The sequence below is a fragment of the Stegodyphus dumicola genome, chromosome 9, assembly GCF_044657685.1.
Source record: "Stegodyphus dumicola isolate Sdum_Otavi_A_Nest chromosome 9, ASM4465768v1".
Taxonomy (NCBI): domain Eukaryota; kingdom Metazoa; phylum Arthropoda; class Arachnida; order Araneae; family Eresidae; genus Stegodyphus; species Stegodyphus dumicola.
In genome coordinates, this window is record NC_140776.1 from 23,528,303 (window position 1) to 23,547,870 (window position 19,568).

At 32.6% G+C, this 19,568-nt stretch overlaps 1 protein-coding gene across 1 annotated transcript in view; it reads left to right on the forward strand.

The window, feature by feature from the left end:
- The window catches only part of LOC118195584 (uncharacterized), a 100,552-nt gene extending 82,916 nt beyond the window's left edge, over nt 1-17,636 (forward strand). The window contains exons 3-5 of the mRNA XM_035366921.1: nt 3,613-3,934; nt 10,725-10,915; nt 15,847-17,636. Coding sequence (XP_035222812.1) covers nt 3,613-3,934; nt 10,725-10,915; nt 15,847-16,311 — 978 coding nt within the window. The 3' untranslated portion in view covers nt 16,312-17,636. The remainder of the gene's footprint in view (nt 1-3,612; nt 3,935-10,724; nt 10,916-15,846) is intronic.
- The last annotated feature ends 1,932 nt before the right edge of the window (nt 17,637-19,568 follow it).

Genomic DNA, 19,568 nt, shown 5'->3' on the forward strand with positions numbered 1-19,568 from the left:
TATATAATATTCCAGGAAATTTATTTAAAAGGTTGGTTTGGTTTATTTAATTACGGCAAAGCACACTAGGGCTATCTGACTGAGGGGAGGGATGCCTTTGTGGAGGACTTTCTAAGGGAGACTGGCTCGTATACACGTTACACATTGGGAAAACCACGAAAACGCTCATGCAGCCAACCCGTTCGCGGGATTCGAACCGAACTACCAGTGTTCAGCGACTTTACCGCTCGGCCTCTGGTGGGCCTTATTTAAAAGGTAATGTCCGGCAGTATTTGCGCTGTGTGTGTAACTTCTTCCTTTCTTCTGGTAACGTTCCGGTTATTAAGCCACGGTTCTACAAAAACTTTCTTTGATCTCTTTAACTGTTTAAAATGATGGACAAATGTCCTTTGCTTTGGGATGTATTTGTATTTAAACAGTTTCAGTGTTACTTATAACTACAGTTCTTTAATGAGAAGTGCCTATTCATGACAAAATAAAAAGCACAAATAATTTGTACCATTGAGAATTTAAATTTCTTTATGCATTCATGCCAGATTGTTAACTTGGCTTCACTAAACTGTACTCGTATCTCACTCATATCTTAGGCTTAAGTGAAAGTCACATCAGTAGTAGTCTGTATATACGTAAAAAATAAAGATAGATACAGGGGTTGGACAAAAATATGGAAACACCTTTAAAAAAACATGTTTCTTTGCTTAATATGGTGTAGGAAACCCGTTGGCATTAAAAACAGCTTACAGTCTTCTCGGAATGGATAAATACAGTTCCTGTATGTTTGCCAAGGAAATATTATACCATTCTTCCTGCAAAACGATGGCAAGTTCAGATAAAGATGTTGGCGGCGGATAACGAGAACGCACTTTCCGTTCCAATGTAGACCACAAAGGTTCGATAATATTCAGGTCTGGTGACTGTGGTGGCCAGGGCAGATGGGACAACTCATCCTCGTGCTCAGAAAACCAGTCCTGGACAATGTGAACTGTGTGAACAGGGGCTTTGTCGTCTTGGAAGACACAATCACCATCGGGGAACAAAGTTTGTACCATGGGATGAACTTGATCGGCCAAAATGTTCATAATGTGAACATTTTGGCAGTCATGTGCCCTGAGACAGTTATCATGGGGCTAGCAGAGAACCACGATATGGCTGCCCAAACCATAACAGAACCCCCGCCATGTTTCACTCTTGGCAACAAGCAGTCTGTATTATAGGCTTGAGATGGCGTTCTCCAGACGTAAACTCGGCCAGAAGTGGGAAACAATGTAAAAGAAGACTCCTCAGACCATATTACTCGCTTCCACTGCTCTATAGTCCAGGATTTTTGACTTAAACACCACCTTTTCCTGTTACGGGCATTAGCATCACTGATGAGTGGCTTCTCAATTGCAGCACGGCCAGCAATTCCCTGTTTATGAAGCTCCCTTCTAATTGTTTTGGTACTCGCAGGGTTCGGTAACACAACATTCATTTCAGCAGTAACTTTTGCAGCTGTGGTCTTCTTATTTTTCGTCACAATTGCCCTTAATGATCGTCTGTTACGATCACTCAGGACACACTTTCCTCCGCGCTGTGATTTAGCAGATGATGTTTTTCCGCTTTTCAAATATGCGGAATAAATCTTCGATACAGTACCTCTTGAAACACTAAACACCTCGGCTACCTTGCTTACGGAAGCACCTATCATACGTGCTCCAACAATTTGCCCACGTTCGAAGTCTGTTAACTCTGACATAATGCAATGACAACCTCACATAACAGTACTTCGACAACAACTGAACTGTTTAGCACATTTACGAAGTTGTATAGGTGGCATCAGTAGTCAAAAACGACAGCGCCACCTACATATTTAATTAAAATCAATCTTTTTAAACATGCATTTCACAAGGTGTTTCCATATTTCTTCCCATCCACTGTATATGTAAAAAATAAGATATATTTTATGGATATATGTAAAAAATCATACACTATAAAAATATAGCTGAGCAATTTAATGGTTAATTAACTAAGGGAAACTACAAGAAATTTACTGCCAAATAAGGCATTGCCTTTGTGGAGGACATTCTAAGGGAAATTTCATTTACGTTCCACATAAGGAAATTTAGATTGACAGTTAATTCAACTTTCTTATATTGACGCACTTCTTGCTTAAATTTCTAATAAGTTGAAAACATAAGTTTAATTAAATCTGTAATTTTTAAAGTTTTTAATCAATTGAAATAAGAAATAATTTTAAGAACACTGAACACAGTTGTAATGTCTGATACCTCCCTCCCCCTGGTACTCGAGGAAAAACGTTGTACAACTCCCTCTGGCGACTGATTGCCGCAGGGGAGAGTCAGTTAGGGTTTGGACAGCGTCGGAGGTGACTGCACGATTATCGCAGGCATGTACTCACCGTATATCTTAATAGGACTACACGATAATATGCAGGCGTGTACTCTCCAATTGACTTTAATTAATGTTAATCTTATGTAAATATTTTGTAATCTAATTAATACCTCTTTTATATATATATATATATAAATAAAATAATGTGTGAAAAGAAAGAAGTCCCATTATTGGATTAACACCACGGATGACAGCAAACCAAAGAACCTTTAAAAATCAATCATCACAACAGTCATCTTCGATTTTATAATGCATGCAATTACTTGCATTATTTACTCAACTCAGATTCGAAAAATTAGAAAATATATAAAACTTTTATTTTACATTCTTAATCTTTCTTTTTTTTTCAAACATAAATAAATTTATAAATTTTTCAAATCTAAATGAAGTGCTCAAAATTTCTTAGCCAAAAGCAATTTTTAATTATTAATCTGATCTTCAAAGTTTTGTAAAGTCTTTATATTTTATATGTACATAAGAAAAACTTCAAAATATAATGAAGAATAGATTTTAATTGAAATTGGTTTCTGAGCTTTAAAAATTAATTAAATCTTTATCGAAGCTTTTTCAATGTATTTTTATCTGAAAATACATTATTAAAAAAAAGAAAGAAAATCTGAGGGTTTTCAGATTTTTATATAACGCCTCAAAAGGTGTTTTTTAACGTTTCGTGTGTTACCATTATTTATTAAATATCGTGTTCATTCGCACTTAAACCACATAGAATTCAATCAACAGCAATATCACAAAATATTTAAAAACAGCATACACAGTCTCGCATGCTGGAGATAAAAATGCTTTTTTCCGTACAGTGTTGCCATTGCTCGCTTTGAAATCGTTGACGTTTGTTAATAAAAATTTGTTAAAGTTTCACAACATTTGAAATGGACGATAAACCAAATTCGAAATTCAAAATTTAGGCTTATAAGTGTTAAAATTTGGTGGCAGCAGTTTGAAAAGTGAATTAACGCAGAAAGTGACACTACGCGAAATGCCATTTTGAGGCTAATAGCCCTTTGGTTCTAACGCCCCTTTGGGCTAAAAATTTATAATCTTTATACTTTCAGTAATGAATAAAAAATCATCATAAAAGAAATCTCTGTGGTTTTAATTTTTTCGAGGAAAAAGTTACGAATGAAAGTACTGAAATATTTACTCTTAATAATTCATTTCGGTCTTCAAAGGTTTCAGTTTTAATAGAACGTTGTTCTTTTCTTTCAGAGTGGCCGTTCATATTATCGAAGCGGTGACCACATCTTTGAAGAACGTAATGATGAAGGGCTCGTATTTGGGCAGAAGGTTCCTATTGGTGGAGCTGTTAGTAAAGACATATTAGGACCGGATGTTGAAGAAGAAAGGGATATATTACCCCCTCTGGAGAAGGATGTATTACCCCCATCCCCCGAATCCGCAGAAAGGGATCCTCTTTACGTTGTTCACTATGTACCGCGTGGACCCCAAGAAGCCACATCAGAAGCACCATTGCCTTCACCCGCACCAGATGTTCTATCGAAGCTATTATCTGCTGGTAAATCTAGTGGTGGTAAGTGATGAGATATCTTAATTTATTTTTGATAACGGTTTAGAAAAAGCAGTCTGTTTTCAATGAAAGAAAGATTTCTTTTTTTATTTTTTTTTCGTAAAAGTAACAGCTTCACAAAGAAAATCCTAATCAAGAATACAGAGAATTTTCTTTTCCATCTTAGAGTTCAAAATGCCTGTGTTAATCATTAGACAAATGGAAATATTTTTATGTCGCAATTCATTTTCTTTTATTTTTGGTTATTTTTTTATTTCATGCTTTCATATTTCTTTAACTGTTGTTGAAATTTCGTGTTCAAAGGTTTCATGACAGCATTGTAAATACATTATATTACGCTCATCATCTTGTTTAGAATATTGAATAGTATCTGTTTCACATCTATTTTGTTCATTAACTTCCAAATACTTTACGATTTGAAAACACTTCTCAATTAGAGTGTGGATCATTTGGATTACATAGAAGAATGAAATGATTTAAATAGGTGTTTTCATACAGTAAATGAATAATTATGTCTATTCGTACCATAAAATGTTAATTATATAAAAAAATCTAATGAAATAGTAACAAATTAATTACTCATCAAATTTATTGGTTATATACAGAAGAAAACCAGCTAGGAATTTAAAATTACGCAAAATTTAACTTTTTTTAACTTTATTTTGAAAATGGTTAAAAAATATTAATAAAAACCCTACAAAAGAGGTTATTGAATTTTTAAAATTTTGTACCACATGAATAAGAATTAAAATTACATGTAACATTTTAAAAGCATTTTCTGATTAAAAAACAATGCATCATAAATGGAGTGTATATAATCAAAGAGTAAAAAAATTTTAAATTTATAACTGTATGGTATTTTCACCTTCTTACCAAGGGCCTTCATAGTGTAATTGGAAGCACGTCTGGGTAGCAGTCAGAAGATGTTAATTCGAATATTGGCAAGGACATTGTTGATTTTTAGTTTTTTCTACACCGTTAGAAACCTAATGATTCTACATAAATTGGCATACATTCTACATAAAATACTAACGATTCTTCATATAAATTGACATATTCTACATAAAAATCGAATGATTTTGATATTAATTGACATACATTCTACATAAAAAAACTAACGATTCTACATACAAATTGACACATTCTACATAAAAATCGAATGATTTTGTTATAAATTGACATACATTCTACATAAAACCCTAATGATTCTCTATATAAATTGACGTACTTTCTGCCTAGAAAGCTAATGATTTTGCATATAAATTAACATATATTTTGCATAAAAACTTAATGATTTTACATATTAAATATATTTGTAAATAAGACGTTTATTTAATAACGTGTAGAATTTGACTTGCTTTGGGAGCTTAAAGTAGATCCAAACACTTGACGCAGAGAGAAACTATAACGGTGTCGTCGTAGGTTTAAACAAACCTTTTAATTAAAACATAACTTGAAAGTTAACACACTTTTTGATCTTAATCAACCACCACTTGTGACAATGTAACTAAGTAACAGTCACATTCAAATTTAAAACGTGGACCAGGACTCTAAGACTATATTTTTACATCAAGCTGGCTCAGAAACAAACCTCTAATCGACTCAACAGTTTACATATCGGCAGAAAATAACCCGAGATCGAATAATTATATTCTTATCAGAGCTAGTAGAACTAACGTAACGTGCCTCGGAAGGCAAAAAACACGCTATGTCTTACAATCCAAAACACTGTACTTAAATGCTCTCTAACCTCATTTATATTTCTGGTGAGGAAACGGAAAGTAGAAGTTGTAGTAAAGATCTAAATCATCGCAACTGGTTAGTTTCAAACAATTACCCTACATGTGAAATAATAATATACGCTACAGTTCCTAAGCTAAATACTTAACAAATTGTACCGCTCGTTTCAGTATTAATCCCAGAGATGTAACTAACATATGGTCAGTGCAAACGCCACTATAAACATCAGTTTAATGGACATTCCCAAAACGGAAAAAATATGTACGTATCTGAATAACAAAGAATACAGTGAATAAAGCTTTAAAAGGGCGACATTTTTCATCCATTTCGAATATTCACTAAAAATTTTTGTGTAAATATTGTTGTTTAGGTGGTACAGTATTTGTGGTGAGATGGCTTCCCCGCAAAGCATTGTTAGGGTTAGGGTTGCCACACTTGGCAAAAAATCTCCCATTTGGCGACAATATTGGCGATATACAATGGACGGATGGAGAACCTTCTGGAACGAATTCTTACCATTTTAGCCTAGAATGTTCTCGAACACAAGCCGAAAGCTATATAAACCCTGCTGGTCCGCAGTCAGTTAGTAGGTATGCCTCGTATAGCGAGCCGATAGTCAGTCATTGAGCGAGTGTCTCGAAGTTTAGCGCCAAGTTGGTCGTCGAGTGCATCGAGAGAGTCTTTTAGTGCATCGTCGAGTTTTGTCTTAGACTGTGCTGAGTCGAGAACTATGCTCTTCTGTATCGTCGAGTGCATCGCGTGGAGAGTCTCGAGATTACGTGGAATTCCGAGAACAACCAAGCAGAGTCGGAAGCTGTACTCCGGAAAGCAGAGTCGGGTGCTTTGCAGGAAGCTGTTTCCACCGTTATTGCCTGACAGTGTGAAGGCTGTGTCGCTGATTGTTCCAGCGTGTTTATAGTAGATCTTCGACGACTTTAAAAGTGTTTTGGAGCTGTCTTGATTAATATTGATAAATAAAGTGTGTTTCGATACTTCATCCAGTGTCGTCGTTATTCACTCCAAATCTACGAACCCCGTACGAACGTGAAGGAAGAAAATAACGTAATAACTGGTGTCAGAAAAGAAAAACGCAACAATATATTATATGTAGCACATATAATCTGTGAATGATACACATACCATAATTGAGAACCTTTTCTCTGAAATTAGCATTATTCAAAGAGCTGAAGTCCGCCTAATTTTAAATACAAAAATTAGTTAAATATTATACATCATTAAAAAATTCAGTAGAAGCTTTGTGCTTATATTTCGTACCCTGGGACATAAGTACTGGGATTCGTAGGTGTTCAAAAATGTCTTCAAATTCAGTTTTATTTTATACCAAAATATTTCGCATTAACTTTCACAGACAAAGTCTCCACAAGTGAAAAATGTTGTTGTTGTTGTGACTTATTTCACGGCAGTAACATCAGAATAAGCTTACAAAATTCATCATTGTAAGGAGTGCAAGTTTGCGCCTTTCGCTGGCAATAGCCTTGAGAACCATACAGGTGAGAGTATACGACTTTTCTCTGTTCCTCCTCCCAATTTTGAAGAAAAGCACTTCTTCCCCTTCCGTCAACCTCACAAGAGGGCTTTCGGCCAGCCGCATATCTATAGTGCCTCCATGTCTTCCCCGGGATTCGAACCTGGGCCTATCGGTGCGGCAGTCAACCTCGCTAACCACTATCCCAATCGGGCGGCACAATTGCAAAATGGTTGACTTTAGTGCATCGGGTGATTCAATGTCTTTTAAGAGATATTATGTACTACATGAGATAAGAAATTGAAGCTCTAATACGAAATTTCAAACGTAGCTGAATAAAATTCATGATCACAAAAGCAATTCTCCACTTGAGAATTTTCTAGCTTCATATTATACAATGATCTTAGAACCTCAAGGAAATGCAGTGTAGTGGCGGAGACGGAATCTTCTAAAGATTGAACAGCAAGGGCAAAGTGAAATTCCTGTTCTTTTATTCTCATGCCAATAAATAATCGAACAGTCGTGACGGAAATGATATGAAACAGTTTTGAAGTGAAACTTCAATGCTATGGTGGAAGGACAGGAATAAAAGGGAAGTGCAAGAAACAACTATCATAATATTAGCAAGCATGAAGTAACTACTCATACATTTTAATATAATAATACGCATAAACTTTGATTTCTGAAAGTCAGGAAGAATCCGGGAAAAATCGAAGCATGTAATATCAAATCATTGTTACTGCCGTGGACCGCCTCATATACCATAGCGCATTGCAAGCTGGAATTCATTGATCTAGATCATTAAAAATGAACTTTTTATACTAATATCCAAAGGAAATTTTGTTATGCTTAAATTCACTCAAAAGCTGATGAAATTAGGGAAGAAATATTTTTTCATAAACAGGAAATATACTAACAGGAAATTACACATGTCACGAGCTCCGCGGGACTTTTTTTTCCACGAAGAGGGTCAGCACATTTTTTTTGTTCTTAAAAGATAGAGACATAGCTCACAGTCACTCATATATCTGACAGATTATATCTGAATAAGGAAAACTAACATCTCTGACAGCTCTTAGACAAAGCTACGATTTGATTGAGCGAATTTTTTGGACGATTTCATTGTAATTACATAATTATTTTACTCAAAATGTTTTAAATAATTTTAAATAAATAATGTTTTAAACAATTGTGTTTTAAATAATCTATTTAATAACCCTTATTCTTCGGTATCTTTATACACTGTAATTTCCAAGGCACTAAAATCTTTTTAAAAGAGGTATTTTATGCAATTAATCTCCAAAAGCTTACTAAAATCTATGGAGTTGTACGTCGGCATTCGGAACAATTAAACAAAACTCCAAAAGCGCAAAAATGCATTGGTGATAGGTCAGGAGATTTAGTAAGGATATGAGTGAAGGGAACCTTGATACCCGTTTCTTGTTACATTTTTTTCCAAGAAATTAGCCATAGATTTTGATGTATTGTTGCCTGCTTTGTCTTGATGCAGTCCTAATGATTGATCACATTGTGTGTAAAGAGAAGGTATTTCACATTTGAAAATTAGGTATAAAATATGTTTTTGATAATATGTGAAGTTGATCCTAGCATTTTTCTCCACTCTCATTATTTTAATTTGCCGTTATATGAAAAACCAGCAACGATCTTAATTCCCTCCGAAAAACTTTCTTTAGATTCCTTGAGCTATCTTTTAAAGACTTTTTCTCCTCTTTGATGATAATAAGTGAATCTTCTCTTACTACAATCATTAAAGTACACCCAAAATTCATCTATTGTGACAACATTTTTCCATTTTTGTCCTGATAAATGCTTCTCATAAAGAATTCTGCAGCGAGTTCTGCATTTCGTGATATGTCATGAAGAGGTACGGTCCACATCACGTTTCTTCGCCTTTTTAAGATTATAATCAGTATTAATCACTTTGTTTACAGTTACATGACACTGAGCATTTTAATGATTTTGCAACTGTCCTTTAACTTGGCGGATATACTTTTAACATTAAATATCTTACTTTTGCAACATACGAAACATTCTATTTGTTTTCTCAGGTATGTATTTGGAACAATGCTTCCACATGTAGCTAAATGTTGGCTTTTTTTTTTTTTTTTTTTTTTTTTTTTTTTTTTTTTGACTTCTTTTAGCTTTAGATATCGAAAAACCACGGCTTTCACTCACGTGTCTATAAACTGGTTGCGAATAATTTTCTTTGGAAAGAACACAAACATAGCCTCCCATTCATTGCTTCTTTGAAAGCGACATTTTGCATGAAAACAAAATTGTCAAGTAGCGGATGATAATTTATACTTTCAAAAATATAGTTGATGTAAAAAGAATTTCAAGCGGAAATTGTTTTTAGTCCAAAGGAATTTGAGTCCCGAACGACTATTACTTTCGTTTTGACATTTTGCGTCGGACTCCTATAGATGTCGGTTCACTTTTCAAACTGTTGCCACCAAATGTTAGAGTCCTGCATTATATTTGAAGAAATTAAATAATGAAAAATCTACATAAATGTATGTATATTTCTCGCACTGTGATAAAACAACGGTATCTAGAGCCATCCAATTTTGAATGATGTAATCTTACTACGGATATGGGCATCTGAAATCCCAAATTTGAAATTTGGAATTTGTTTTGTAAAACTTTAACGAATTTTTGAGTAACAAACTCAACGATTTAAAAGCGAGCAGTGCAAAACTCTAATTTTTGAAAAAAAAAAAAAAAAATACCTTTTTATCTCCAGAGCGTTGAACTGTGTAACGAAATTCTAAAGATAGGCTCATTTTAAATTTATTTTGTGACATTGTTATTAAACTAAATTTTATTGTTTAAGTGCAAAGAACGTGATATTTAATAATTAAAGGTAACACACAAAACGTTAAAAAAAGTCCCTTTGGACGTAATTTTAAAATCTGAAATATTTCAGTTTTTTTTTTTTTTTTTTTTTTTTTTTTTACAGCAAAGCAAAATCGTTGAAAAATGTGGGAACAGCCTTTATACTTGAAAAGTAATTGCGGACTGTACCAAAGAATTAAAAAAATCTTTATTAATGCTAATTAATACAGAAAAATTTTCAACATACGTGATTTGGCATGTTAACTTAAGCGAGTTTAGCGGTTAAATGAATAGCTTTCTTTTTTTCTACATCAAGTAGGGCTATATGGGGTAATACTTTACTTTAACACTATTTAGCGCAAATTTTAAGAGTTGAACGAATTATAATGGTGGACCTCAAGAAAGAAAATAGGAAAGTGTAAAACCTTTACTCTTTCAAAAGTTTCTTCTTGGCTTCGATGGCAATAATTCATGTTGTTATGATAAAAATAATTAATTTAACTGTTAAGAACTTACTAATAAGTAATATATATTTCCTTGATTTTAATCACTTTTCTTGAAGAAGAATAAATCAAAAAGAATAATTAATGCATATGTCGAGTATTCATATCTTGAATACTTTTTATTACATCTTAATCAAAATAATCATCAACATGCATACATTGAGTATGGGTTTTTACCATTTCTTACTTTAAATTGCATTTTTAATAGGTAAAGGAACGCCTCAATTTATTGTTTTTGCTCCTACGGCTAACGAAGCACATGCTGAGGATGACGAGGAAGACGATGATGGTTATAGTCCCAGAGTAACCCGTAAACGTGTGAAGAAGAGAAAGAAGATGAGAAAAGAAATGGATGACATTGAAGATGAATATGCAGATAATACTCAACTAAGAAAACAGGTAAAACTAATAATAATCTCATATAACCTATCCTAATTTAACTGCAGTCGTATTCAAATGAATTCGGGGTATACCTAGCATTCTAAAGCAAATGAACATCTAATTATTTTGGCTGTATGCGATGAGTTCTATTCTATTTTATCTGTAATATCAAATGTGTATTTGGAACTTCGAAATAAGAATTGAAGCTTTTTTCAAAAACATAAAAACAGTTTACTGCACTGAGAGGATAGCATGTAATCAAAATAAATTTGCTGCCAGTATTTATCATAGATTTCTGTAGCTGAAGTAAAAAAAAATGTACTCTCTGGATTTGTTTGAAATATTCTGTGACTACAGACTTTCAGATCCATTCCATTCGTGTAATCTAAAAAAGGGGATTAATATTCTAAAAATATATTTAATCATGTAATAATTATAATATGACTCTAACAGTTAAATGTGTTAATTACTATTTTTATAACAAGATGCATACCGAAGAGAAATACCCTCACATCAAAGCACATTCATGTGAAATTAAAGTTTTGATCAGCAGTAAAATATGAATTATTGATTTTTGAATAAGGAGTTAAAACATGAATAGTGATAAAAATGATAGAATAAATGAAACCATTATATGCCTTATACTTTCATGTGTGGCAAAAATTTCTTAGAAATTTATTAAAAGCAAAGTAGTGTAGTTCATTCTGCCAAAACAAATTGTTCTGTAACATCTGAGTTTATCCCGTTTTGTTGAAGAAAATAAGTAATAAAAACAACGCATTTCATTACATTTATGCACAATCATAGTATCTAAATTATAATATATTTTAACCAAAATTGAACATAACAGTTTATTTATTATTGTCTGAGGTTTTGTTTGGTGACATTGGCGTGCTTTCTCTCGAAGAATGCTCTAAACTAGGTACAGAAAAGGTGAATTCCTAAGAGTACCCATAGCTTTTAACTTGATTTTCTTCTTCTCAGATAACACTGTACTGGACAGTAGAACTTAGACTACTAAAGCGTCAAGGAGAGTTATTACCTGCGTAAAAAACAAAACAAAAACAAATATTTTCCAAAAACAACAAGTGCTACTTATGGTCGAACATAAAATAACATGCAATAGAAAACTTGAAATTTTCGCTAACTTATGAGAAATACACATTTGGCTTAAACTAATAACAGTTTACAAGCATAATTGTAAATCACTGCTGTTGTCGTTAGTTACCAATCACACTTCTCTGATAAAGGTCAACACAAGCCCACGACATTCATTGTGGAAAGGAGCCATATGCAAGTCTTTGGCAAGTCTTGACTATCATATAGGTGACAGCCCTACTTCAGCTCAGTTACGTGCCCAGTTTCGAGATAGATTACCCTACGGGACGGGTCCGAAGGTCTTCCAGCTTTAATCTTCTACCATTAACCTCTCGAGAGGACTTTAAACTCGCAGCGCATTCAGAGTGCCCCATGCTACAAAGACATTATACATTTGCAAACACTCATGTCTTCTCCGGGATTCAAACCCAGGCTCTTCGGTACGGCAGAGTCACTAACCACTATCCCCTTTGGGAGGCTAATTGCAAGTCGTAAATTAGACATTTGGAAGGATATTATCTCTCAAATTTAAATTTCCAAACACATAAACTATAAAAAGGATTTCGAAGATGCAATAAGGAAAGGAACAGAGGTAAAACAGCTCCTAGCCGTGAGGAGGACATTCTTGAACAGGTACTAATCTCACAATCTGCTTTCCCTGCATAACTCAAAATATTTACTCTGGCATAACTACCGCAATTTTTGAGAGTTGAACGAATTATAATGGCGGACCTCAAGAAAGGAAATAGGACAACATAAAAACTTTACTCATTCAGTTTCTTCTTGGCTTCAATTGCAGTAATTCATGTTGTTATGATAAAAATAATTAGTACATTTAACTGTTAAGAACGTATTAATAATTAATATATATTTTCATGATTTTAATCTCTTTCCTTGAAGCAGAACAAATCAAAAAGCATAATGAATGCATATAAATCCTGGAATACTTGCACACAATACATGGTTATTAGTGAAATTAGTAAAGTAATTTTAGGCATTAATGGCCTTTTGTGCCATTTGTTTATAAAGAAAGAAAGGGAAGCGTAAAATCAGATAATTTAATGTTTTTAGGGAAAACATTTTTACAAAGATTTCTAAATGTTTCCTTCGTGTTATTAAAGGAATACGTTATTTGGCCTTTTAGGTGTTTTAGAGCACATTTCTTTCTCAATTCTTCTACAGTAAGAATTATAAGCATTATGAGTAAATGAATGACTAACGATGAAAGTATTAATTACATGCATAAATGTAAATAAAAGAAAGAAGTGTTTTTGTTGAGGGAAGAAAGGTTTTAATAGTGACTGATAATTATAAGTTTCAAATGATGAAATAAACATTTTATAAAATTTTGTTTTGGATACTTAATACATTATCTTGGGAAAGGATTAAGAAGATGAACACCATTCATTTTATTTAATTATTTTTAATAATTAAACCGATAACTGATAGAAACTTCCCGTTTTTGAATAATTAGTGATTTAAGATAAAGAATATGTGGCATTACTTTAATAGTTACATTGGATAGTTTTATTTCTGTTATATGTACTTAACTCTTAATTACAATTATATAAAATTATTGTATCCGCAGTTTATTATTGGGTTGGTCCATAAGTTCTGGTTTTTATTTTTATTTTTTAAAGTTTAGGCTTTTCCTAAAATAAACAGGAAATGAACGACAAATCGATTAATAATGTGTTCTCCGTTGGTCTTTACAACTTCTTCCTAGCTTTCAACAAGATGTTCAATGCCTTGACTTTAAGATTGACCTTCTTTGAATAGCTTAAACCAATTTTTAGTTGCACTGAGAGATATCGCTTCTTCGCTATACAAATTGTAATTTTTTAAATATAACGCTGATTTTTGTTGTTTGTCTTCTGAATTAATATTCAATACTCAATGGAATTCCTTTTTTATACTCAATTATACTGCCAAGAATCTATAAATTCCTTTTTATCTTGACCGAATGCAAAGAATTTGTTTGAACGCCATCTTTTTTTGCAAAGTTATATTTATAATTCTGCTGCAGGATTCGTAATAATTTAGTCATCTGTGCATTTATTCCATTAATTCCTTACTGCGTTTCAAGCTGATAGGTTCATGTAACTCTCTTTAATTTTCTTCTTATTAAATATATTATGACATAGGAAATCCTGAACTTATTCCATTAGTGGAATGAATTATGCATATTCAAATCTAATAAAAATTATGTTTAAAAACTCTAAAATCATTCATTTTTTACTCAAAACTGGAAAGAAATTATCATTTGATAGCAATAAATGTTAAATAAAATGCTCATATTTAAAACATTTAGCAATATTAAATTTGCGTAGTTGTTACTAGTTTAAATTATATGCTTCAGAGGTACATCTAGAGCTTTTAAATATTTTAATTTGAAAGCTTAAACTAATTTACTCAGAAAAGATTTTACAGACATTTAAAACTGTCTGAGCTTCAAAAAAGATTATTTACAGTCATTAATAATCTGTGATCATTATAGAAAATTATCTATATTTTTCTATAATGATCCTTCAATTTCTATAATGAGCCTTCAATTTTCTAGCTAAGTGTTAATTAGCTAAGTGTTAATTATTTGAATGAATAAAATAACATTTATTCGTATAAATTACATGCATATAAATTATTCCTATAAATACTATAATTTATCTTCCAAATCACCTAATATTTGTTTATATTTATTATGTGAATTTAGAATATACTTTTTTTCTCACAGTTTTACAAATACTATAAAATTATTTAAAATTCGTTTACATGGGATTTATATACATACTTTGTCAGAAATATTCTAGGACCAACGCCATAAAAGTAGAAAATTGCACTTACCAAGTAATGATTGTAGCTGCTATCAAAAGTAGTTCCCTTGGCTATTTATGCACAACTGCCAACATTTCTGCAGGTCTTGGAAGCAAGCAGGGAAATCTTCAATTGCTATGCTTGCAAGCTCATTTGTCACAACCCGTTGGATGTCTGCAATAATCTTGACCAAGCTTTTCCTTCAGTCACCTTTTCACTCACAGAAAAAAGAAAAAAATCACAATAATCTTTGACACAAATGTGGCATCACGTCTGGCTCTATCCAATAGTTCAACAGAAATTCTTCGTTTTTCCTCTTTCTGTTCATCTGTTGTGAGTGAAGGAGGATTCTTGCATTAAGTTTCCGTTTCCCTAAATCTTCGCTTAAAACCTTCTGACACGTATTACGATTTCAATTTAGTTCTTCTAATAGCATGCGCACAATTATAAGACGGTCTTCTTGTAATAACTGCCTTGCACGCTGTACACATCGGTATCAGCTCTGCGTTCGTCTTCAACTAAATCTCTGCCCTCACGAAACCTTTTCCGCCACTCGAAAACAAGTTTTTTTTTAAAAGTGTCTCGCCTGCATATGCTTGCTTAATCATATTCCACTTTTCACTAGGGGGGTTTCCCGAGCTTAACACAGAGCTTAATGTTCACTTTTTGCTGACAACCAGCATCCATTGTGTCACCTTAATGAATGCGACAACAATCCGAACAGCGTGTTGCTAAACACAGCCCTGCCGTCTAGTCAGTTTGGGCGGAAACATGGCTAAGGTCATGTAAAATAAGAATACATACCAGGTAACATAAACATAACATTTGTTCCTAACCATTCTTTTTAATACTGCAAACTCAGAAATAAAAATTGCCCTGTAAATTTTCTGACAAAAGATGTATAAAAGTATTTCCTTTGACGTTTGTTTGAACAAGTCTCTTAGCTACGAAATTGTGATATAAACCATGGTTATTGCTTTAAACATACTTTATCGATTCATGGCATTGTAAATTAACATTTGTGTGTTCTTCTTGTACAGGTTACAGCTGTACCACGCAATGGCTATTACGACCAGTCTAATGATTTTCAAAATTGGCCTGTGCAACAATTCAACAATCAGCAACAGCAGTACAGTAACCAGAAACCATGTTGTAATATGCCCCAGCAATCACAAGGAGGTGGTATGATGCCCGCTCAACAAGGTGGGGGAATGATGACAACGCAAGCTCCTAGTGGCATATCTATCACTTTAGGGCAAGGTCTTCCTTTATCACCATTAGGAATTCTAAGGCGCTTGTTACCCAACCCGAAAGTAGATCTTAAGAAAAAAGTTTTCTTTGGTGTGCAACTTGAAAACGGATTCGGATTCGGCGGGGCTGATGGAGCTGGAAATGCGGGTGGAGGTGGAGGTAATATGGGTGGGCAAACGGGAGGTGGCGGAAACATGGGTCATCAAGGAGGTGGTGGTCAACAAGGAGGTGGAATGACTTACCATTTTGGTTGAGGAGAAGCGAATTGAAATGGAAAACTTAGGTGAGGTTCGTTTTTCATTTTAACTGGGTTTTCCAAGTTACAACGGATTCATATCATTCATTTATTATCTCATTTTAGAAGTAGATAAAAGTAAATTTCGCTGTGAATAACTGCATTGAATGGGATTATTTATTTCGGGTACAAATGGAGATGGATAATAGTTATTGCTTTCATAAAATTTCTTAGCTTTGTTGGTGGTGCTTTGATGTCTATTTTATAACTAGTATTTCAAACTTTTATTTAGTCAAAATGAAGTTGACAATAACCTAAATGAGATCACAACTATAATTTTTAATTTACGGTTAAATTTAACTTGCAGTCTGAGTGTTACATACAGCATCCTCTGCATGCATAGATACATAGATACACATAGATACAGCATCCTCTTCATGTAACAAACTAAATTTTACTTTTTGTAAGAAGCTTATTTAAATCAGGATACAATATTTATGTAAAACTACTCATCTTGTCATATATTAATTAGTGAATGATAGTTAATGATTTAAAATGAAACTTAATTATTGAATATCTCCTTTAAAATGACTGATAGAGGAGACTTTTGCATGTAAACCTATATTTATTGCAAGTCTTATTGGCCAAAGTAAGGTTTCAAAATATTTCAAAATGATAGCTCTTTTTTTTCCTTAACAGAGAGTATAAGACATATCATATTTTGTGATACAATGATCTAGTCGGCTATTTATGAAAGCAAAATGATTACTAAGGCAAATATTCAATTTATCATAATACTGTTACTCAGTTTTTCCAAATGTGCACATTTTAACAATAGCTAAGAGTATAACTTGTTTTGTTTAAGAAAAACATTAGCTATATTTATGTGTAATTAAAATAATTAACAATAAATAACAACGAATGAAGTTTGTCAAATATTAGTTGGATAGAGAAATTTAATACTCTTTAATTTATAATTTTATAGAAGAGTTTCATTGTGAGAGACCAGCACCGTAAAATTAGCGTTCTGTGACCTAGACGCATTGTGATTTTCTGGTTTGGGTAAAATCTTAGATGCAGAAGGAAATAACCATTACTTCTACGAAACGAGAATGAAATGCATATGCCTTGGTAAAGGGAATCCGAATCCGTTTTGAAACTGGAGCCACAAATCCAATATACTATGCAAAGAAAATAAAATGACTTTGTGCCTGTGATGCCATCTGGGACTTCAGAGAAAGTCAGACTGTTTTCATTCTAAGAACCAAAGAAGACTCTTCGCTAGTGTATAATATATATTTTTTTTTTGAGAAATAAAAAGAAAACTACTTTTCTATGAAAGGATCCATTACTTTACGTGTATTTTCTCCATTTTTAGAGCAAACTTTTGTACAACACTCTTACCACAAAAATGTATAGTAATGTTATAAATGCGAAATTATGTTTAGCAATAATAATAATAATAATAATAATAATAATAATAATAATAATAATAATAATAATAATAATAACAATAATAATAATAATAATAATAATAATAATAATAATAATAATAATAATAATAATAAATCTGAAAGTTTTCAGATTTTACAATTACGCACAAAGGGCTTTTTGTAACGTTTTGTTTGCTACCTTTATTTACTAAATATCATGTTCTTCGGACTTAAATCATAAATTTCAATTCAGCAGGAATATCGCAAAATAATTTAAAAACAGCATATCTTTACAATTTCCGATACACAGTCTCGCGCGTTGGAGATAAAAATGTTTTTGTTTCGTACAGTGCTGCCATTGCTTGCTTTGAAATCGTTGAGTTTGTTAATCAAAATTTCATTAAAGTTTTACAAATTATGAAAGAGATAATAAAACAAATTCTTCTAAATTCCAAATTTGGGCTTCCAGATAACCATATTCCCGTGGAGACATACGTTATTCAAAATTTGATGGCTCTAGGTACCTTTGTTTTATCACAGTGCGAGAAACATACACACATTTATGCAGATTCTTCATTATATTTTCTTTAAATATAATACAGGGTGATAATATTTGGTGGCAACAATTTGAAAAGTGAAATGCCACAAAATGCCAAAACGAAACTAATAGTCATTCTGGGCTAACGTAGTTTAGGCTAAAAAAATTAATTGAGGTGGGAAAGGGGTGTTTTCTTCAATTTTAGGCATGAGGCACTAATATAAATGCTTGTTAATTTTAACTCAACATAGAAAAATTTATTTATTTTTTGTTATAGCTTTAAAAATGGGGTAGGAAATAAAATAGCATTTCATATTCAAAACTAAATTATCGAAATGTTTTACATATTAATAATTGTGGATATTTTATTATTTCAGATTAACTCCCCTACTTTGGAAACACACCTACAAGTAGTCTTGTCATTTAAAATTATAATTAAGACTGATAAGTTTTAATTCCAAGGCATACCACGCGTATAACAAAAGTTAAACAAAAAAAAAAAAAAAAAAAAAAAAAAAAAATTAAAGTTAAAGTTATTCTCTAAAGCTTGTTAAATTTCACTTCATATTATAAAATAAAATTTTATTATCTTTATTAGCTTATTTTAAATTTAATTCTGTTTTGTGAATTTTTGTACTTTTGTGTTCTGAATAAAATTTAATTTCGCAGATGCATTAAAACGAAAAATAAACAAATAAAATGCTAGCTATTAGCATCCTCTAAAGGCCAAGCAATCTTAGCAAGGCTAGCTGGATACGTTGAGTAGTAGCAGCGATATTTTGTGCATTCTATAGTTATTCCTCTAAAAGTAGTTAATTAGCAAAACATTAGTATTTAAAGGAAACACTTTTTTTTCTTCTTGGGCAACGTCTGGGCATTTACTCGAATGCATACGTCGAGGTGCTTATGCTATGATAATTGGATTGGATTATTTAATTATGGTTAAGCACACGAGGGTTATCTGCCTAAAGGCAGGGATGGCTTCGTGGAGGACTTTCTAAGGGAAACTGGCTCGTATACACGTTACACATGGGGTAACCACGAAAAAGCCCATGCAGCCAGCCCGTTCACAGGATTCGAACTTCGGACCTAACTACCAGTGTTCAGCGTTTTTACCGCTTGGCCGCTGGTGGGCTATGCTATGATAATACATAAGCATATTAATTAAAGATTATTATATCTAACTAATTAAACAGTATTAGTCCCGTTAGTCTCTAGTAGTTATTCAGATTTACTTTATTATGTTAAAACGAAATGTTGAATTGAACCGACACTTTGCACTTTATTTGATGATATGTATATATA